The sequence below is a fragment of the Uloborus diversus genome, chromosome 10, assembly GCF_026930045.1.
Source record: "Uloborus diversus isolate 005 chromosome 10, Udiv.v.3.1, whole genome shotgun sequence".
NCBI classification, from domain to species: domain Eukaryota; kingdom Metazoa; phylum Arthropoda; class Arachnida; order Araneae; family Uloboridae; genus Uloborus; species Uloborus diversus.
The window spans coordinates 19018349-19042847 of NC_072740.1; the positions used below are offsets into that span (position 1 = coordinate 19018349).

At 32.0% G+C, this 24499-nt stretch overlaps 1 protein-coding gene across 1 annotated transcript in view; it reads left to right on the forward strand.

Annotated features, from left to right (window-relative positions):
• Positions 1–13799: 13799 nt before the first annotated feature.
• LOC129231502 (uridine phosphorylase 2-like) overlaps positions 13800–24499 on the forward strand; it is a 35432-nt gene continuing 24732 nt past the window's right edge. Inside the window, exon 1 of the mRNA XM_054865830.1 lies at positions 13800–14034. Coding sequence (XP_054721805.1) covers positions 13907–14034 — 128 coding nt within the window. The 5' untranslated portion in view covers positions 13800–13906. The remainder of the gene's footprint in view (positions 14035–24499) is intronic.

Sequence of the window (24499 nt, forward strand, 5' to 3'; positions counted from 1 at the left end):
CTTACCCTCTCCAAAAAAAATCATCTGCTAAATATCAGTAAAAAGTAGAAACTTAGAACTAGAAGTATTTCGCATACATTGAATAAATAGATAAAGCTTGATCTTTTTTTCCCTTTTGTTTTTTGAATAAATATTGTTTTTTGAATAAATAATATTTTTTCGGAACTCTATTTGAGTGTAACATTTTCTTATTATGTAGTTCAAGTTGTTAAGACACTATTCAGACGCTATCTTTAATATATTCCCAAAGAAATAAAACAATGTAACTTATCACACCTTTCCTGATGGAATTGATGAAATCTAGGAGTGAAATAAGATTAAAATTCTTGGTAAACCAACTTTTGCCCACAGTTGACCATCAAAAATTTATTTAAATAAAGTTCATTTCTTCAAAAGAACTGAGGTGTGTTGAGCATTAAAAAAATTTATGGCTATTTATGATGGTTTTATATCTATTTTTATAACTATGACCACTTTACCCCATCCCAGGTCATTAACACACATGAAAAAGAAAATGTCATTAAGCTATTTAAATCTATTTTTTTCTTCCGAAAATTCAGTGCAGCGTGTTCTTTATTAATGTAATGTAAAATACCGACAAAAAATTTTGAAGTTTTAAATAAAACTCCTATCGTTATTATATTCCCAAGTTGAAAAACCTGTGTTTTAAGACCACTTTACCCCACCAGACCCTAATGTACTCATTGTTTTTCACGAAGTTGTTCAAAACGAATTGTTATCTGTATTATATCCAGAAAACTGAGATTGGTCAAAATTAAAGTAATGACATTAAAACTTCTACTCAAAACAATTTATTGATTCTGCTCAAAATAATTGAACTATTTAATAATTCTTTGAAAAATCGCTATTACTACTAAATAAGTGATTAAAATACAATTCAAACAAAATTATGTGGTTTAAAATCTAGTAAAAAGTTATTAATTGAAATGATGCTGGGTAATAATTGTGTGAGTTAAACAGATTATAATTCACATACTCTTTGAAAGCAAATGAGCAATTAAAATAATTGCTCAAAAATCATTTTCAAAACACTAATATGAATTGATTTGCCAACTAATTAAATCAGTGAAATTTCACATAAAATTGACAGCACGCATCAGAATATGAATAAATCATGTAGTGATATAAATTATGAGTATGGAATACTTACTTTAAGGCCAAATTCAGAAGTAAACTAAAAAACTGTTTCTTTAGAGCAAAACTGATTAGATTAGGAATATTACTTGATATTTTCTTTTCAAAAAATAAATGACGATTTTAAGTAACTTAAAAATCGACCGAGTTTAATATAAAAAGACCTTAATTGTACTTTGCATGACTCTTCGCACTCAGCAACTGATTTAGGGGGGGGGGGGGGAGGCATAGTACCTATGTCCCTCCCAAAAGGATGAATTAATTAAACTATTTCATTCATTATTTTTAATCGACTTCTCTATAGCATAAAAGTTTTTTTTTTAATGTTATTTAAAAAGAACACAAAACACATAAAGCATGTTTGAATAAAAGTATTTTTGTTTGCTGAAGAAGTAGTACTGGAGTCAGAGATCAGAGCGGCAGAAAACATTTAACTCATTGGTTTCGAATTCAAGGAAACGTAATATCGCGACTCGTCCATTAATTTTCCTTTGATGGAATCAATAATTAGCATTAAAGAAGAGACTCTTCTAGAAGAGTCATTTCGATCCAGGAAGCTATTTACAAAATAATAGATTTCTGTTTCAGCCTATAAAAGTGCTAAATAAAAGAAGTCACATGGTAGTTTCTTGGCAAAACAATAATATTTATTTAAACGGCATGCATTATCAAAGTGTTAGCTCAACTGTATCATGGGATTTAAAAACAAATCAGTAACTGCTTTGAAATTTGCAAAGAAATAGTTTCTGAATTCTTCAATAAAACTTATATAATTAAGAAAATCATAGCTTCACACCATATAATATTTTATATAGTTGAAATTTAAATTAGTTTACAAAAACTTTTATGAGGTATGAGTTTTTTAATAACCTTGCCCTCGTATTATAATCAGTTTGACATTGTTCCTAATTAAAACCGCTCATTTTATAGCATCTCAGTGAAATCATATAGGGTTTAGTATTGAATTGGCTTAAAATGTTAAAGATATTTTACGTCCCCATTCAAAAAATATTAGTGCATAATATTTATGTACCTAAAAGTAGATTAATTGGCCTTAAGGGATTCCCCCCCCCCTCTAAAAAATGAAGTCATGAAAATTTTGTTATAAAACATTGTATGAAGGCGAAGAGAAGGGTGCGCTTTTCAATTTCCCGGCCTTCTGTAAAAACTATTTCTGTACCTGCCCCTGTACGCACTTAAAGCCATTTTAAAAGACAAATGTTCCAACTAGTGAAAAAGAAGTCCTATAGTTGCATAAGAATGTAACTGTAATCAACGCTATTAATGAACACGTGCTCTAGAAACACACTAATTGGAAAATATGTTTAAAGACCAATCTTGCGGCTAGTGGAAAAAAGTGTTAGAGTTACATAAGATTATAACTGTAAAAACGATTCAGAAATGTTTCTGGAAAATAATGGGCAGCTGATGTGCCCAAATTCTGCCAGTAACACATGTTGCAAAAAAACAGGAACGTTTTCCGATAATACTCAGTAATCTTCCTAAAATTATTTCGGAAACCTCCTTAAAATTTCAGAAATCTTCCCGTTTGAAGCCTGTCGCATCTGTGAAACTTTAGAAGTTTAATACAATAGCTTGGTCCCTTCCTGATGCATAAAGAAAGTTCCATAAGCAGTATTGCAAACATGGCCAAAGCTAAGCCAGAATCGCAAGCAGATATCGAGAATTTTATTCGTCCGCAACTCTTGCAAAGCAGCTTAGCCCATACTTATTCACTCCCTCTGGGACCTTAATCAGCATGGACGGGCCGTAAGTAATCAGAAGCCGATTCACTTTATAAATACGCAAAGTTAATCTTTAAACTGGGAGCTAAAAATATTTTTTACACCAGTGATAAATGTGCATTCGTGCAACTTGTAGCAATTCAGGAAACTTTTTGACAATGATACTTGATTTTTCCAGAAAGTGGATAAAAACCATTGAAATCCCGACACGTTACACGGAAATACTCAGTAACGTTTCGGAATTTTTTTACAGTGTAATTAACGCTACTAACGAACATGTGATATTTTAAAAATGTAACTTATTCGCACATAGTAGTTTGAAACTTTCATAATAGGAAAAAAAAATTGTTCTTCTTACTTACAACTGCAATGCAACAAAAGAGATGGAATTTATTGTAAAAAGAAAGATAAATCAATCAGAAACATTAATCAACGTTGTCACAAATGCATTTATTTGAGCTTTTGTATATGTGATCTAATTTCTTAAAAAACAAACTGTCTCTAAAGAGATCAACTGTTTTGTATGCAAGTAATATACTATCGTTTGTTTCGAAAGTAATTTTTGAAGCAAGTATTTTACTTATAACACTATATCCTCCATTAGCATTTAGGTAAAATACATTTTCTATGCATTATATGTAAAGTGTTAGAAGTTGAATAACATAATAAATATTTTTGTACTTTAAACAGATCTATGGTTTCCAAAAAAAAAAAAGATACAAAACAGAAAAGTTACTAAGACTTGCTCTGCTTAATTCGATAAAAATGCTATTTCATAGTTTTATTTTTGATCTATTTCGCTAAATAAATAAAAGTATTTTATTTAATGTTTTTAAGATTTTTCTTTTTTAAATAAAAATGCACTACATTTTCTATACCGTTTATTTAACTAAATAGAGAAAATGGATTTTAGTTTTTGTAAGTACATGTTGAATGATATATAGGGGAAGGTTGCCGTCAACGAACCATATAACAGTTTTCGATTTTTTCAGAATTGAAATCCAACTCAAATTTTACATTAATTATAGGAACAATTTCTCAGTATATTTCTCTTTTAATAATAATATTCACTTCATGATAAATATACACATTAAATAATAAAAATTAAAAATAAATATGTTCGCAAGTTGTCCATTCATGGCTACCGGTTGCTATGGATAAACCATCGAGTTTCTATTGATGGACCACATTCTCAAATTAAAAAATCAATGTGTCCCTTTCAAATATTTATAACAGGCGATCAATAAACATAATAAATAACAATAAGTTATAGAAAAAGTGATTCATTTCCTATTTTTTTTTCGGAAAAGAGGAAAATACAGAACCCCAGTACTCACACAACACACAGCTGTTGTCATCACACCTCGTTCACCACTTGATATTTTCCCAACCTGTGCAACACTGTTCTTAGCTAATATGTTTTCAATCTCTTTTGAACTGTTGGGAGTTTTGTATCGACGCACGATTGTACTTGCTCTCTAAAATGTCAAAGAACTTATTCAACTTATTTTATTACTGAAACCAGAAGCTTAGGTCTCAAGCTACCAGAAAATATAGTTCTAACAAACTTTTTGTCTTAATTAAATCTGTGGGACGAGCTATTTTTCTCAGCCTCTTGAAAAGCCAATTCCCCCAATTTTTCGTAGTAATTCAAAAACATCTTCTCTAGTTTCAAAATATGATTCATGTTCCTATTTCGGAGGGCTTATCTTCTAAATTTCTAATAAGTGACTAAGATAGCAACAAACCGATTTTTATCTTCTTTGCGAATGTTTAAAGTTGCTTTCAGGACTCGATTGTCGGCAGACTTCGTTATGGTCCATGCCCCCATTTCTGTAAGCTACTGTAGCACGTTACATGCTCTCACTTGTCCACTCGTCATATTTTACTAATTTTTGCATTTTTCTGGAACAGCAAAAGTATTTGAAACTGTATTATTGATTTTTAAATTTTTAATCAATTTTATAAAAAAAAATTTCTGTTGAAATTATAATAAAATAAAAGAGTTTTCACGAATTACTGAGAAACATTTATTCATTACTATCATATTTATGTTAAAACAATTGAGCAATTTTCAAAAGTAATTGAGCTGAATTTACAACAATATTTGCGATTTTCCTTGAATGAACCACTTTCTCAGGTGGTCCATTCGTGAAATCACCTAGTAGTCCAATGATAGCAACTGCGTCAATTTGAGTATTCTTAAAGGTGTTATTGCTGTGACGAATCATGATGAAGCATGAAGCATGGGGAATTGTACTTGAAAAGGCACTCTTTTAAGTCAATGCTCACGTTTAACTGATCAGTGGTATTCAAAGCATGTTATAATTGAATGAAAATCTCAATAATTAGTAAGATAATAGTAGAAATCTTATCTGACTGCTTAACAATGTAATGAAGTAATTTTAGCTACTTGACGACTCTGCAGTAGACTGTTTTTAGACAAAGGAAGGTACTAAAACTGATTACACGTCTGCACAAACTTTCGTACAGGAAATATCTTCGTGGTCTAGTCATGGAACTGGTTCATTGACTGCAACCTTCCTCTCTCTCTCTCTCTCTCTCTCTCTCTCTCTCTCTATATATATATATATATATATATATATATATATATATATATATATATATATATATATATATATATATATATATATATATATATATATAATGTTTTGCCTTTACTTAAAATGCGTAATTATAAACTGCCCACGACAACACCAGACAGAAAGATGGGGAAGTTTTAAATTATTTTTGGAGGTAATAATAATTTCATGCTAAATTCAACTATTTATATATGATATCAAGTAATCATTTATTTCAGAAACAATAACTTCCGCTGGCGGCAGTTTTTTAACGCTATTGCGTAGATGAAGTTAAATTATTTTTAAAATACATAAAGAAATTATAAAAGAAAACAAAAGTACCTTCCCTTCACTCATCCCTTCTACAATAGTAGAATACTACAATAGTAATCTACAGTAAATAAATAGTTATACTAAGTTTCCAAATTTAAAACAAAAATTGTTATATGTTAAATGAAATTGTATTTATAAAGCCCTCAAATTATTTTAACTAAACAAAATATTTTGAGAGTTTTAAAAATACAATTGCCTTTGGTGTCCATTAAAAATGTTTAGTCATAAAAACTTAATTATAAATGTAAGAGTGAGAAGAGCATTCATAATAATTTTTATGCAAATAATTAAGTTTTCATATCAAAAAGTAACTCTATATTTCTGCAAAGTAAAATGATTCAACTATCATAAGTTAATAATAAGTTCATTTGAGATTACATAAATCTTATACTTGTGTGTAAAGTTTGTAATTAAATAATGAACTATAGCGGTTATTGCTCCGAGGAGTCTGAAACATTAAAAATAAGTATAAAGTTGAACATTAGCATACTTAATTAATCATATCATCAACATACTTAATTAAAACGTACACATTGAAGAATAATTTAAAAATCACCCTTTTGCTACTTCAAATCTATTTTCAGAGGCGCAATCGATTAAAAATGTAAGTAGTCATCTGTAGGAAGGGTAAAGTGAAAAAAATTTTTAGTTGCTGTTATCATAGTAAGTTTTATAGCATTAATTCAGAGAAATTCTAATAACGCAAAACCGACGTTTGTAAAGAATTTATCCTAAAATGATATTTCAAAAAATATCCGGAAAAGCTACAAAAATCTATGCTATACAATAGTAAACGTCAGCACCAATTAGATTTTCTGTCAAGCGAAGAAAGTAATATTTACCCTTTTTTTGCAGAATGGAGAAATCGCTCTTCACGCTCAGAAAAGGATAGCGTGAAATGTCGTGCTCGGGAAGCGCAAGATGACTTCGGAGCACGTGGGATGGAGGGTTGTCGGAAATTTTCTCGCCAAAAGCGAAGTTAGTGTGATGTGAAGAAGATTTCGCCAAGTTGTTTGTTCAGGTTCAGCTTTTATTTTTTAAGAAGACCACGTGGATTAAAAAGGTATGAATGAGTAAATAAACACATAAATTAAAATTGCGTTTAAAAAAATGAATTTCTTTTCCCTGAGATTAAAGTTTTCACGATCAACTACTGCTGTTTAGTTTTGAATCATTGTTTGACTATTTTCACTAGATATTATAATCTTTTAAAGTGTTTTTCTTTCTCTTTTAGAATTTCATGATTCTTAAAATTTAAATTTTTCATAAATGTCATGCTATATTTTCAGGTTTTTTGATCACCCTAAAGATAAAGGAAAAACATCCCTAACACATTGGAACATTTTAATATGCTGTATCATAATACACAGGTGCAATTACCAAAATCCTGATCTATGCAGTAAGAATTGTGCACACTTGCAGTATTTTTTTTTTCATTCCAATGGGGCTGCGTAAGAAGTTTTAACCTTTGCAGATCTAGTGCACCCCCCCCCCCCCATATTGTATCCTGTCTTTCATGTCCTACCATTAAGGCTTTCAATGGCGCAGAAAAGCGTAGCAGCCACTTTCTTCCTAGATGGTGGGCATCTGATCTCTGACGGTATGAAATCGCACTAGGAATTTGATTTGGCCGAGAGTGCTTAATCTAAATTTACTAAAAAAACTAAAGTGGTTTAAATTTTTCTGACATAATCTTTAAATGCTGTCTTGAGGATATACACCGCAACCTGACTAGAAAAATTAAAAATACCACTCAATCATTTTAATCAAAAATGTGGGTCTTTTTTTTTTTTTTTTTTTTTTGAGTTCTTTGGATCATACAAGAAAATAAAGGCCAGAAAGATCATTAAAAATTACTCAATCTGTAGTCTCAAACCTGTAAAAAAAATTTTTTAATTACATAGCATGAATCTGAAAAGTGCATTCTTTTTTCATTAATTTGATGTGGAATGTCCCTACCGTAAAACCAGCGAATAGAAAGTAATCCTTACATTAACCTCACTTAAACGAAAAACAAGCGATTATTGCTTTTGATGTTTAAATTGAATAGATAAATACATTATTTTGTGCCAAAATTTAATTGCTTCAAACTATAACTAGAAATAATTACGTAGCTTAGGAATACGAAGAGTAAAGTTACAAATTTAATTAAGGTTCCCAACAATAATCTAGAAATTCAACACTAACCGAAATAAGAGTTCTCTTCACATCAGTTTTAGTCAAGCAAACATTATAAGCAATCATGGATTCTGTGCCTCAGAGCCAGACTAACGAAAGTCCAAAAATTGCGATTTTCTGTTCAACCTTATGAAAGTAAGGCCTCGAGCCTTATGAAAGTAATAATAAATAAAAAATAAAGAAAAATATGCTTTGTAAATTTACCAGTGTTAAAAGAGCGTGACTCCAATCCTTTGTATGCACAAAGCGACCGTGTTTCTGCTCTCTGTAAAATAGCGATTATGTGACTTATGTTAGTCCGACTAGGAGGTACAGAATTGCTCTAGATATTTATTTAACAAACATAATAAGTGAAGATGTGCGTTGAGATTATTTGCTCAAAAATATAATTAGAAATGATGTTATATTTTAAAAACAAAACTGGAACAAGGTTGATAGTTAAATTTAGTTTTTTTAACTATTCTGTAGAAATTTAACACTAAATGCAGCAAGATTATCCTTACAGAAATCTCAATAAACTAAAAGCAATCTTCAATTGCTCGGGATGTTAAATTAAGATAATTATAATAGTATCATGTAACAAAGATTTTATTTGCTCTAATCGAATAAGGCTGCATATTTAATTGACTTTTCTAAGTAAGTATGCAGAAATTCAACATTGGCAGTCGCATTCACCGGACTATTCGAGCCTAGGTCAGACAGCTCGGTCGAAGCCTCTTTAAACATATAGGAAGGCGTTAATATGAATATGGATTGCTTTTTACTGTTTAAATATACTTCCATTCAAATTATTTTGAATGGAATTTTGTCATTAATAAATTTTGCTCGATTTTAGTGAAATTTCAAATTTATGAAATTTTGCTCGATCATTGTACAACGTTTTCTCTCCTTTTTTCAAATTTTCTCGCCAGTCAGGAGAAAAACGTTAACTCAGGGCTATATTGTTTATCCAGGCTTGGTAACAGAATTAATTTTAATAAAATTCACATTATATTACAAGAAAAGGAAACTATCGATTTTTTTTAACCCAAATGTATGACTCATGTATAAATACACGTACCTCGATAACCTTGTACGCGTTTTCATTTCTAACCCAGACAAAACAATCCCTAACGTAATAGTATATTTTTATTCTCATTATCTTCTTAGCACTAAGCTCTAAAAAACTAATGATCTGAATTCCGTTCAAAAAAATTTATATGCAATCTATTGTTTCCTTATTTGAAGATCGATGTCTTAAGGAAGGCAATCATTATGGCAGTTCATCTACGCTGCATTAAGTCATTAGGAAATGGAAACCATAAAAATTACTACTACAAGGGAAGAATATGATTCTGGTGCTTGTTTGTATAATAATCCCAATTTACGCGATCTATTTCCAGAATAAAAAAAAGCAAGAACTGTGAAAGTGTTTTTCTCGAATCAGAGTTTCTTCGAGTCCCCAACTGAAGTGTAATATTCCAAAAAACAGATAGCAGCAAATCATTTAACTTCGGTACATGTGTGGCATGTAGTCTTTATTAATGAGACCAATTTTCAAGTCATATTAATGTTGAATGATATTTGAGCCTCTTGAGTTGATCAATATTGTAATTGTCTACGGTATTTTCGCAAGAAAAGATAAAAGGGAGTTTAATGCAACTTGTTTGTTTTTTTCAGTCCATTTCATACACAATGTAACACTTAAGTTAAAGAAATAAAAATAATGCGTAGAAAATACAAAATGTTTGATTTCTTTGAAGAGACAGTTATTGATCATTGATCAATATTCTGATTATTGATCAAAATGTAATTGCTCTAGCAATATCCGAATATACTCGCTGCTATGCTACAGATATTGTTCAAATCATCCGACATTGATAGCCTCAAAGGTTTATCCGATTAAAATTTGATCACACATTTGCAAATACTAATTGTATGATAAAATGTTGCTCTTTGCTTACGCGATGACAATTTGTAAAATTCATTTCTCAATCATCTAGGGTAACACCCCCAGCAATTGGCAGGTCACCAGTGATTGGCACTTCCAATACAAATGTCCTAAAATTAGGTGTGTACCCAATCTTTTAAAAATAGAAGACTATATACCAACTGAATGTACATTTACTTTAAAGATTATAACTTCAATTCATGTTACTAAATGGTAGCAGTGTATAGGAAAGAGAAAAAATTGTGGTTTGTGTCGAATCAGCCATTTTTGTTCCAAAAGCTTCTTCTCTGGCTTGAGGGAAGCATGCACATAAATCCATTAAAATCCGACTTAAAATTTATTTTAAATTTTGGTTGTCAAAAGTTTTGTTTAGTTGGAAAGATGTTACTTTGGGAGGGTAGAAGTAAATTTTTGTCTCTTTTTGGGTTTGTGAAGAAATGATGGATGCCATTTAGTGGTGCTTCAGTTTTGCTAGTCCCCAGTAATTGACACATGTGCTTATAGTCCCTAATGTGTTGTGCAACGTGTCACTAGTTGGATTTCTGATACTTTTGCAGCAAAAATATTATATGGGTTCTACTATTGATTTGAATTCTCCAGAATCTACTGTTAAATTTAAAAAATAAATAAAAAATAAAAAACAAATGTGTTTGACCATTACAGTCAGATATTGCGACTGTAGAGAACTGTTCCATTTTTTGTGGTCCCTTTGAATCATCAATTTAATGTTCCTTTTTGTGTGAAAACAACTATAATTCTTAAAATCAAAACTGCATGCCGACTGATGAAACAGCAATAATCTCGATATTTTTTTTTCTTCCCTAAAATACGTTTTTAAAGTCAAGATGTGTGATTTAACATTAATTTATTCAAAATTACCTACTTAAAATTAACATTATTTGTGTTTCTTATGATGATGAAATTTGCATGTTATCTAAAAGTGAAAAATAAAGGGATTTTCCAGTTCTATTAACATGTGCGAATCACTGGATCACAAGGTGTCATACACTGGGGTATCAGGTGCCAATTACTGGTGATTTTGGTAAACTTTTATACACATAATTTATTAAAATATCTATTCAAATATTTTTGCTTTTAGTGAACTGAATAGAGGCACAGATGTGCATTCTTTGATACAAGAATATTTACAAGTAAATATTTCTTTTTTAAGAAATGAAAACAGAGGTATGTTTAAAGGAAAAACTCTTAAAGTGCCAATTACTGGGGTTGTTACCCTACTGCCCAATATTATTTCCTGAAGAAAAAAAAATATATGTACAGAATGTTTAAGAATATTGTATTTAACACACATAAGGAGGATTTCTGTTTTTTAAATGGTTTATACTTTCGAAATAGATTTTTGACCCTGTGACTATTAGCGTGTGTCAGTACCAACACTCTCAATGTAAAGCAGCCATATTGCACCACTCAACTCATAGGTCAAGAAAGGAATAACGTTCCTACAGGGAAATATAATGATGAAATTTAATGTGAATTCAGAGTCACAATGGGCAGTAGAGGGTTAAAAGCACATTCTGTTTGGTCTCAAAGAACTAAAATAGCACTGTTTTGGCATCTTATTGATTTTTGAGTTGTCAAAGCAAAACATTTTTTAAAGAGAGGAATAAGGGAAAGTCGGAAATATGGTAAGCGGGCGGCGATGTTCAGCACGACATACTGCAATCACTGCAATTCTAGACCACGTGCAGATTTAGTTACTATCCAGAACATAGCAGAGCGAGGTTGAGAAACATTTAGGTATTCACATTATTTACAACTGTACTAGTCTATGCTATTCTCAATATTTTTTGCAATTGAAAAAAGTTCAAAACTCGTGAAGATGCAAAAACTACAGTAGTGGAGAGCGGCCCAAAGTAGAATAATTAAGGTTTGACGATTTTCTAAAAATCAGGTTTTATTCTACATCTATCAAACACTAAGTATAGGTCCATACATCAACGCTGTATACGCTGCAAAAATTAAATAACATCTAAGGTCGCAATATACGGAAAGCTAACTTATCTGACATTTTAGTTCCAGAAGCGTACCGTTGATAATATTAGTATGTGTACGTAAACCGAGTTGAAGATAATTGGGGTTTGAGCTTCAGATGTGTCGCTTGATTGATGTTAGACTATAAGATTTCGTTAATTCAGTTTTTTTTTTTTAAAGCAATCACGAATCGCTAACTGTCCTCATTCGATTGAAGGTGTTCCTGGTCACTTTTGAGTCCTAGGACTCCGCGAGCTGCACGGTTCATCGGCTTCCACTAGGGTACCTCATCCTGTTCGGTGGCGTCCATGTCCCCTGGAAACGACTTTATTTATATCTTACCTTCTCGGCTTCATACCTTCCTCTTTAGACAAAATCAGCATTCAGCACACAACATCCATATGTCCGGCATACATTTGAATTTTTACGTCTTAAACTCAAATTAGGGTTTTCGCAATTATTATTTCGATAAGATCCATTTCGATAAGAGAAACAAGAAACCCAACGAGTAGGGACCTATCGCAATTTGTGATTACGAAAAACATAATTTGAATTCAAAATGTCAGAATTCAAATTAATTCCTGAGGCTAGATTCTAGATGTTGTGTGCTGAATACTGGATGTTGTGTGCTGGATGCTGGATGTTGTGTGCTGGATGCTGGACGTTGTGCGCTGGATGCTGGACGTTGTGTGCTGGATGCTGGACGAGTGTGCTGGATGCTGAACGTTGTGTGCTGAATTCAGGATGTTATGTGCTGGATTCTGGACGTTGTGTGCTGAATTCAGGATGTTATGTGCTGGATGTTGTGTACTGGATGCTAAATGTTGTGTACTGGATGCTGAATGTTGTGTACTGGATGCTGAATGTTGTGTACTGGATGCTGAATGTTGTGTGCTGGATGCTGAGTGTTTTTTTTTTTTTTTGCAACATAGTACTCAGCGACTTTAATAACGTTCTCCATATACTTCCCAGGAGGATGGTTTTGGAACTTTTGTTATCAACAAAGCTTACGAAGTTTGTTATTAAAACTTACGAAATAACTAGGAATTGCTTTAAACGAAATTAAAATAAACCAAATTGAAGCTCGCTTACTTTTTCCAGGTTATCATTTTTTTTTCATGTATCTTAAAAATTTCACTCTGTATCTGGACTGAAGTCCAGTTCACTCTATCTGAACTAGACCAACTAATTGCCCAGTGACTTAATGGTAGAGTTTCGTGCTTCCAAGTAGCAAATCTGGGTTCGATTCTCTGGTTGGGCCTTTCATCCCTTCAGTGGATTCTGGTTGGGCCTTTCATCTCTTCAGTGCTTGGACACTGGGGTTCTCGTGTTCGGCTGACCCCCTTACCGTAAATCTGCCCCCCCCCCAGAACCCTTGGTCAAGAAAACTGAAATGGGAGCAGTAGGCCTTGGACCTCGCGGGTTGTTGAGCTAATTTCGTTTAGTTTTAGTACATTCCAACTTATCACTATGTATGGACTTAAGTTGATAGTTTACCATATTCATCCCTTATCCAGTTCCCACTGGACAGATGTGTATAAATAAATCCAAGAAGATTAGGTGAAATAATTTCGCCAAATCAGCGATAAGATTATCTCACAGGTGCTTTGCAACATTGCAGTTTGTATCTTCTCAGCAGGTCTCGCCTCGTTACCAAGTTCTTGAACTCTTAAAATAAATTCTCTCATTTACCTTTCCCCTAACTCTTCTAACAACAACCAGTAAGTTCTCTTGCTAGAATTCGTACGCAGTGTTTTGCTAAGAAGCATTTCTGAGAAATGGTGATGTTGATTTCCAAGAAGTCGAGAGAGAGAGATGTCTGAGAATTGCCAGGGGATTTTCCTCTAAAACAATGCATTTATGCGTACAAGTTGAATTTTGATATTCAAAGAGTAAATGATTAAGATCCCAAATTAGGGATTTTAGAGCGACTGGAAAACAATAGTATTAAAAAAAGTACTTTGTTCATTAAAAGTCGAAGACAACTCTGTATGAGACAGGTATTCATTATAGTTGAAGAATTTGAATACAAAATTCGGAGAAAAAAAAGGGAACATACAGAATTCTCGAAAAAGTTCCCCGTGCGACTAAATCATGAGAGACTCCCCAGTGCAGAGCAGTAAGTATTATTACATGTTTCGTGGGTGTCACTGGCCATAAGCCTAAAAAATAAATACATAAATAAAAAGACACAAATTCCTAGACATGTCAGCAACCCGAAGTGGAAGTCGAACGCATTGCATTAGTTCAAAAGAAAAACATTAAAGAAATAAACCCTCAAAATAAATATAAAAAAAAACTAAAGAAAAAAATTCAAGACTTACTTGCATTGACTCAATGAGCGAATTTTTGAGAAACGTGTTTGTACAACGTTTACATTATATAAATACGCTTCTCAAAATCACTTCAGTGTTATCATTTGGGTTCTAAAGTTTTATCAAACTTATTTCCATACTTACGGGAAGCAATATTCGAAAATTTGCCGAGATTTACGATGTTCAGCAGGGAAGGATTTCAAAAATTGGTCCAGTTGATATGGAATGAGCTAACCATATTTTAGGACATTAACTCCGCACTTCATTCGGTAGTATTTTAAGAGAGAATCATTTATAGAAAGACTGTGTGCAAGCTCAATTTCAAACTTGACATACTTCTGATTCAAAAAAGATTGAAGGGCTCGGGAGAAGAACTTTTGAAAAAAACGAGTTTCTTGCTGTAAAGGCTGCTTTGATAGTTGAAATATACAGGACAATGGATTATGTCATTTGGATAAAAACATAACTGGTTTTAGTATTGTAGAATATAGTATGTTTTTACCTATAAAAATATTTGTAAAATTTTTCAAATTTGGAAATTGGCCTACTGAAAAATTCACATCGTATGGTATATCACATTCTTGCCCCGAGCTCTTCAATTGTACTGATGTCAATCAATGACCATTATTTTTCCCGATATTCAAATCAAATGAAAGTAGCAGCGTTGCCTAATGTCAGTAATAACATTCAGAAACATTTATACTTTCCTTTATTTATTTTTAGCTGTTTCCCGCGGTTTCACCACCTTAGATAAGACAACAAGTTATTTAAAAACTATTTTAAGGACATCATGCTATGATATATATATATATATATATATATATATATATATATATATTTATATATATATATATATATATATATATATATATATATATAAATATATATATATATATATTTATATATATATATATATTTATATATATATATATTTATATATATATATATGTTTATATATATATATATATATATATATATATATATATATATATATATATATATATATATATATATATATATATATATATATATATATGTCGGACCTCCATATATCGAAGTAGCAAATTGCCGGGAAAAAATTCGATATATAGAAATTTCGATATATAGAAACAACTTGTTTCTATCATAAAAAATCTCCTAAAACATTAAAGTTAAAGGTTATTTTCTTGTATGAAACCCAATTTCTAATTTATTTGAGCTTCGGATTAAACGAAAGCTAAGAATTAAAAAAAGAACAAAAATTACACCTTTGCGCCTTCATACATCTTCATTCTTCGGCAATTCAATTTGATCCGCAACATTAGGGTATTTTCGTTTTGACAATGTAATCGAGAGAAAAGTAAAAAACCAATCTACTTAACCTGAATGATTTTTACTGAAGCTAAAAGACTAATAAAATGATAATCAACAGACAAAAGGGATAACTTGAAACTAATTTTACAGTGTTACTGGTTACAACTAAGATTTGAAATGAACTTGACGGAATTTAAGAACTCCAGAAAGAAACAACGACCTTTCTTCACACCCCTCGACCCCAGATTCCTTATGAGTTTCATAGCAACCTTAGTGAGCATAATTTTCTCCCTAACCTTCATTTTTCATGAGACAAACAGTCTAAAGTGTAGAAAAAAATCTATGAATGTCTGAAGAAAAATTTCGATATATAGAGATTTTTTCGATATATAGAAACAAATTTTCTATGTAATGAACATGGAAATGTGCTGGGATTTCGATATATAGAAAATTTCGATATATGGAAGTTCAATATAGGGAGGTCCGACTGTATATATATATATATATATATATATATATATATATATATATATATATATATATATATATATATATATATATATATAGTATAAAATTACACACAAATAACCACATCGATGTTTTCCGTTAAATAAGAAAATCGGAAAAAAATCAATTTAAAATATTTGAAAACCCTTTATTTACAAATTAATTAATTTTTAAATGAGCTGGGCAATAAATGCTGAAAATCTTTCCGCCCGCTGCCGGGTTCGAACCTGACACCCTGGGATTGCTAGTCCAAGGCTTTACCGACTGAGCTATTCGAGCAACTGAAGTTCGAGCTATTGATGCAATAAAAAATGCATCATGATTATTATTCATTTGATTTCAATTTATTGCTGCTCCACTCCCTTTAGCCATAGTGGGGTGTTATATAGCCTTCCTCAACAAATGGACTATTCAACACAAAAAGAATTTTTCAATTCGAATCAGTAGTTCCTGAGATTAGCGCTCTCAAACAAACAAACTTTTCAACTTTATAATATTAGTGTAGTTTATGTGGTATGTTTGCAAGAAGAGTTTAAATGTGACATTAAAAGCAGGGGGAAACACTACAAAATAAAAATGATAAAAAGGGATTTATAATTCCTATACAGCCGTTTAGAAGATAACGAATAGGGGAGACCGGGGTTAGTTGCTACAATTTTTTTCAATTTTTTTACGCTAAACTATTTCAATTATTTACACGCGTGAAAGTTTAAAATGCATCTAGATTGTTTAACATTTATAAGATATTTTTTAAAAATTGATTAGAAGCCACTACTCCAAAATATTTCGAGTTTTTTGAATAGATGTAGATTGTAACAACTTACCCCACCACGGGGCATGTTGTTTCAGTATATGGGGTTAGTTGTTACATGAGATATATTTTAATGATGAAATGAATTTTTACATTTTCTGGTTTATTCTGTTAAGTTTTAAAAATTCTTAACCACATTAAAAATCAAAAACCTTTTGGCTTTACAAATTTACTTCATTAATGACTTATTCTAATAAACTATCATCATCATTATCATTGTCCGAATTAAAATTTTCACAAGCATATAATTTATCAAATTTAGCACGTCGGTCATGAGCCCTTTTGTCAAAATTACGACATTGTAGCGGTTTAGTTGTTTTTTTGGTACGGTTTAGAGCACTCTATGCAGAACCAGTCTTCATCATCCTCATCCGAAGGACGCACTGTTTGGACGCACCTTTTTGCATTTTTTTTTTTTTTTTGGCTTTGTGTCTGTTGATTTCTTTCCTGTTAGACACAATTTCCTTTTCACAGATCTTTGTTTCCCAGCTTCGGCTTGCAAAACATTTTTTACTGGTGTATCTATTAAAGTGGCGCTGACCTATGGTTTCCGCTTGCGAACCGTCTTCACTTCTGCATTCCTGCAGCGTTGGAGAAAGACCTACATTCGAATAATACATTATTTATTATTATTATCATTGTTGTAATTATTATTATTATTTATTCAGTCATACATATTAACAATAAATTAATCATAAAAAGAAAGAGATCAGAATTATTACTATTATTACTATCGTCATCCAACTACAGTACTTTATATGAATTAAATCATGCAATGAAACAGATCAGAAATACTACTTGCCACCACTAGCATTTTTCATCTTACTGCAGAATCTCTCTAGTGTCATGAAATTTATCGGCTGCGTTTCGTAATGAACTACCTGCAATTACTTCTTTAGCCACATCCAGGTATGTTTCTTTAGGTGTTATGCCCCTGCCCGTCTTGTTTTTATAGTCCCCCGCCATATCACATTTAAAAAGAAAACATAATATTGAATTAAAACTTGCATGGGGCAAGTTGTTACTTGTAAGAATTAACCCCAACAAAATTGTAACAACTTGCCCCATGCGACGCCACTTTAGTTCTTGGCACATATTACTGGTATTATATCTTTTTACAAAACTTTTAAATATGATAGCACTTACCTAAAAATGTAGGCTTTCACGTGGTTCAGAAATAAATTCGTTATCTGCAACGGCTTCGTCACAAATAGAAAAATAACAGCGGAAAGTAAAATTACTTCCAGATTCAAAAAATCGTTTTCCTTGAGCACTCTCCATGCTACTGACTGCAAGCACTCCAGTGATTGTCAGGGAATGCAGATGGGTGAGTGCTATCATCTACTGCAATGAAAGTCAGTTTCTCCTGGCGGTTATTTTTAAATTCTAATGTAACAACTTACCCCGTGTAACAACTAACCCCGGTCTCCCCTACAGATTCTTCATCAGTGCAAAAAAAATAAAATAAAATAAATACAAATAAATGAATAAATAAATAAATAATAAATTTAAAAAAAGTGTCCGCAGAAATCCACAAAAAAGGCAAGTGAGAATCTCGGTTTCTTCTTTTCTTTTCTTTCTTTCTTTTTTTTTTTCAATCGTGAACTAATAAGTGAGAAACTAAAGTGTCTCTTACTTTACTTTTGAAATTCGTATGGGAAAGAGTGGTGAAAATGATAGGTCTGTCTCTTCTCAATGTTTATGTGAAGTCAGAGACATTAATAACTGATTTTTTTTTCTTTTTTTTTTTTTTTTTGAAAAAAACCAGTGGACTAGTGTCCTAAAATTAGATTTTCCCTCTTTTTTTCTTTGGATAAATCATGGAGAATCGACACGGAGAGACCTTTTATTTTGAGTTTTTCAAAAGATTTAGTTTAAAAAATCTCTTTATTTTTTATTTTACCTTGCTATCTTCTCCTTTAAATTTAATGACTTGAATCATTTCGACTTAAATGGACTAGTAAGCTTATGCGTGCATGAGAAATACGCAATAACTTAAACACTTAAGATCTTTGAGAAGTGTAATATTAGATACAAATATTGGTTGCCAAATCAAGTACTACACGAACTTCCGTCCCCAAATAACGTAAATTACAATAATACTTTCACTTTCGCTACCACAACTTACGTGAATGCGTACTCAAACGGATCTTGATTGTTCCATTAAGCAAATATGTAGGCTGCAATATCTTGTCTTCATGAGATATGAATTGGACAAGTTTTTTGCATGATCTACATGCGTGATTACGAGTCTATTACGGACAGAAGTCAAGGTCGTTTTGTTTCGACATTTCACAAACCCTTGAAAAAACTATTGTCTCTCAAGTTCGCGATACTTCGGTTCCATTTAAAGGCATCCGAGCATGTTCGGAGCCAAGTTTCTGAAACTTGCAAATATCATGCAATGTTTTTCTGATTTGAACTTACGAATAATGTAATAATGAAAATAAATTCAAACTGGTACCAATCGAAAGAGCATAGGGAAACCATTTTTGACGTATAAATCATTAACTCTAGTGTCCTCGTTATCGAGACACAAGACCTTGAAGTCTGCCGAAACTTCAAAAAAAGTAGCCAAGTTTAAGAACTTGGCGAAAAAATCAAGGTAACGCTATTTCATCGTCTGCATACGACAGGACATCCATTTGCAAAGCGTGTGAAAGATATCTTCCATTTCTCACCAAAACTCGCTAAATTTGGCGACTATTTTTTTAAATTTCGGCAGACTTGAACGCTTTATATTTTAATAACGAGGAGACAAGGGCAAATAATTAATGTGTCCAAAAATACGTTTTAGATTGATTTTTCGATTGCTACTCATTTTGATTATTTTTCATTATTGCACTATGGTATTGTTTCCTAGTTAGTAAAGATGAACAATTGACCTATAATTTTGGGGCAAAAAGAACTAACTTTACAAAAAAAAAAGAAAAAGAACGAAAAAGAAAAAAGGAGTTAAATGTATGCTGCTTTTTACAGAATTTTTTCAAAAACTTCAAACATGGTATACTAAAAGATTATTTGTATATTGTTTAGATATTTTATTAGTACTTTCTTTAAATGCTTTTCTAGAGAAAGTACTCAAACAATTTTTATTATATGAATGTGTTTTAAGTAATGGACATTCATTTGAAAAATTATCTTTAAAAAAACCGTTAAAGATCTCATGAGAATTCTTATACCGCTTCTTAAACCTTTATTTATTCAAATTACGTTTATATTCTAGCACATTCTCTAGGTCAAAGTATGTAACTTGTTTTAATATTAGTTTTATTTGAGTTACTATAAAATTTTGGCCGCTAGCACATTTGAAGCTTTTGCAAATTTCTTCTTTGTTTTAAGAGGAAATTTAACATTTTTGACAACTTATATTTCTTTATACACAAAAATACAGCTCTAATGTTCATCATTATGAATTTCGGATGTAAAAAATATTATATGGAGCTACATATCATCAGAAAATCATACCAGAATAACGCCAGAAATTTTGTTTCGATTGTATTCGGATACCTGAAGTTTGACAAATAGTTGCATCTTAGTCAAAAATGGCTTAAGAATTTTGCAAATCAAACAGCAGTGAAAAGCATTGTTATAGCAAAAAATTTAATCAATTAATTAAGTAGCTCTCCCTAGAGAAAGTTCGAGTGTAAAAAAGAATACATTGGGTAGTAGGACGTATTTTACATTTAATTAAACCATCGACATCGAAATAAACACTTTTAATAAAGAAATTTATTTATATAACGCATATTATTTATTAATGCTTAAAAGGAACTGAAATCTCTTATAAATAATTTTCTTTTTAAACTAAGTTTTTGTTAGATATTGTTTCAAATGAAACTAGGTAGGCAGGTAGAAAACATGGCATTAAAGTTTTACCCTCCACCCCCCCCCCCCCCCTCCCTCGTGCTCGAATAAGACCTGAGTGATTTTCGTAAAGCACGCGTTTTAAAATTTTGAGGTCAAAATGTGTTAAATTTCTCTTATTTATCATTGCTTAAATGTTACATTAATACCGGATGATTAAAACTTTTTTTTTTCATTGTTCTTGTCGGATGATTTTGAAGAAAATTACTGGAAAATTACTGGAACTACTACATTACTGGAAAGTGCCTAATCAGCAAATTCCTCCCCTGTTCCCATACTTACAAATTTGATTCATATCAAAATGACCACACAGAGTTAATCGAGTGGTTGAAAAATGTCAACTCTTGCTCAATAAAAAAATTTTTGAAAAAAAAATAGAACCGACTTCAAAATTGCTCTAAAAAGTGAAAAATAATTTTATTCTTTAAACACCATCGATAATGCTTTTAAACATGATTTTTGAAGTTGGTGCAAAAACAAAACGTAAAATCCAGTGTAACCATGCTTCGTTCATATTTTTTTTCAGAAAAGCATCCAAAGTTACGAATGAAAGATTTATATCGTTATTCAAATATGCTGTCATCAATGCATAATGTATGTGATAGTGAAGAAACTGGGCGTGGTTAAATTTATAATTATAGTTGAGTTACGGCTGTGAATGATTTTATCTATCGTTTTTGCGCCAACTTCAAAAATTATGTTTAAAAGCATTATCGATGGTGTTTAAAGAATAAAATTATTTTTCACTTTTTAGAGCAATTTTGAAGTCGGTTCTATTTTTTTTTTTTTTTCAAAATTTTTTTATTTTATTCTTTTTAGTGTAAATGTAGGTATTTCAGAAATAGTAAGAAGTTACCATCACGAAACTTCGCCTTATTTTTTTCATAAAAATGCTCCATACTAAAAAAAAAAACTATAAACATGCATTAAACTTTAAGCGATTTCCCACTAAAAACTTATCTTTGTTCCTCTCTGGAATTCATATGTAGTTAATTTAATTATAACCATTTAAGTATTACGTTTTCCCTAACTAGTTTCCATTTCACAGCATACAAGTTGCTTGTTATGCAATCCTGTATTTTCTTACTTATCCCTGATCATCTGTTATTGGCGTAGATGATAACGATAAAAATACTACTGTGTAGTTGAGGCAAACCAAACGGTAGCATTGTGAAGGGTAAGCAGATCCTAATCACTGCATCACCTCGCTTCCAGGTTAGGTTTACCCCCACTATGAAGCAATATCACTGAAGAAGGGAAGATTTCGATAATTCACATAGGCTTACTATAAATCAGCTGGATTACCAAAATCAAATTATTTATGCCAAAAATGAGACGTCAGCGCCAGATTCCCGATTATCGAAATATCCCCCTGAAGAAACTCGATGCTTGCTTCAGAGAAGCCTTCATTCAAAATTATCACTACAATTACTATTAATGTTACTGTCGTATGGCACCAAACTTTCATCACAATGGGTTTTATATTTAATCATTTAATATAGAAATTGCATGAAATTTGTTGTTTTGTGCCCATAACTTTTTTTTCTAAAGGACAAATATGTCAAACAAAGTAATGGGACCTAAGTTGAGCCATCCCCTATCCATTAAAAAAAGAATCATCAAAATCGGTTCACTAGGTGAGACGCTGTGTGAGTGGACAAACAAAAAAAAAAAAAAACATACATACGGTATGAACTGATAACCGCCTCATTTTTGAAGTCGGTTAAAAAACGGGTTCAATTTTTCATGTCGGTACTCTCTTAACTAGCTAAAGTACCTGTGTAAGATAACATCGAAAAAGAACTGGTTCAGAATTACAGGAGATTAAAATTATACTTCTTACTCATCTATTACATGTTCTCAGTATAAAGGACTGAAACATTTTTTCACTTAGAATTTCCATGGCATAGTGTAAAACTAAGTTGTAAATATTATTTTTGAGATGCCGCAGCTAGCGTACAAGTTAGTTGAGTCAAGTAAATATTAGCCAATGTTTTCCGGTTAATTCAGTTGCTGTTCGAGCTTTGTTAAAATGCTTGCAATTCTCACACTCAAATTGCCTAGATGAAATTTACAATTTATGCTTCTAATGAGAATCTTACAATGCTTACTTTTCTTTTCAGATATAGAGTGGAACTAGCTTTGCAATGTTTCTAAAAACGAATAATATACCTCGAGATACTCGGTATCCAAATATGTACCTATTTAGTATCATTGATTTAATTAATTAACGCTTGCTTGTGATTAAGTAATGCTTGATTTGGAAATCAAGACACCCAATTGAATTATAATTGCTCCCGAATTTAATTTTAAAAAGTCTTGATTGTTTCGTAGATGGTACTAATTGTTGCACTAAGTCAGTTTATTAATTTCAATTTCTGAAATTGGCTTTTGTTTCGCTTTTCTATTTCTGAAATATATTTTCGATCAGAAAACTTGAAATAACGAAAGGTTTTGCTCTTAATTCTGGGATTTCAAGAGGATAGTTATAATGTATCACACTCCTTAAAGATCACTGTGACAACTCAAAAAAAAAAAAAAGAAAGAAAACTAAGGCCTGGGAAAGAAGTCAATAATACCGTTAGTTGTGAACATACAGAGGTTCAGGGATGCTGTAATAAATATATCTCAAGATTTCAAGGCGAGATATTTTCACTGATATGTCCTAAAACTCATATTCGTGCGCGGAATTAATCAATATAAATGCGCATTTGTGGCATTAGCAGTAGCACACGTTGCATCTGCATCTTGGAACCCTGGTTTAACTATCTACTGGACCTCTGGCCCTCAAACAATGAAGGACTGCGTGCCAGGCGCCTTGCCTTCAGAATACAACACAATAGATGGTGGTGCCATCTTTGGACAGTTCGAGAATTTAGAAGCAGGCCAGGAACCGAATAACTTTCTAGTCTGGCACCCCTAGAGGTATCGTATCACTTGGAGGACATTGTGACCACGAGCACATTTAGCGTCGCCCAGTCACCATTAATGACGACGGTGGATCTTCGACCAGCGAGGATCGAACCCGAGACCCTCCGGCCCCAAGTCCAATGCCTTAACGATCAGGCCACCACGACCTTATACCCTGTTTCAAACCCCGCACGGGTATAGATGTATGATCGGTTTTGCACTTCTTCTGGTACGTCCTAGTGGTTTGGAACCTACTTAAGGCTGTTTGTCTCTATCAATCTCTAGGGTACTTACCATGTAGTGCTTGGCTAGACAATCAAAGTCTGTGTTGTTCATAAGAGGTTGGTTGTTTTGGCGATAATTAGGAGCTGCATGGGAGGAAACTTTCAAAAGAATGAATCCTGGCTGAAACTTTCTAGGGCCGCTTTAGCTGAGACAGCAAATGTATCTGCTCCAGCAGCTACCTGCGAGACGGATGGAGGGGTTGGGTTCGACTCCCGCTTTCACCCCGGATGTAATTTTTTCGCCTTTGTATGTGTGTTTGCTTGATGTAAATCTTTGTTTATGGAGGCAAGGTGCTATGTTTACAATTCTCTGATATGTGTGAAGCTGATTAGCTTCTTGTACAGTAAATAGTAAAAAGAGGTCTGACATTTTCTTCATGAAATTTATGTTTTTTTAAATTGTATTTTGTAATCCGAAACGCTACAATTCAAATGTTAGACAGAAAATAGTCTCAATATCTCACTGCGATATTTTTTGATGATACGTCAATATATTTTTGCTGTGAAATCTCAAATGTTTACAAACGCAGTACTTTAAATTTCCTTCTTTCAATTCTTGTGACGTCACTTATCAATGGCTGTCTAGTGTTTGGATTG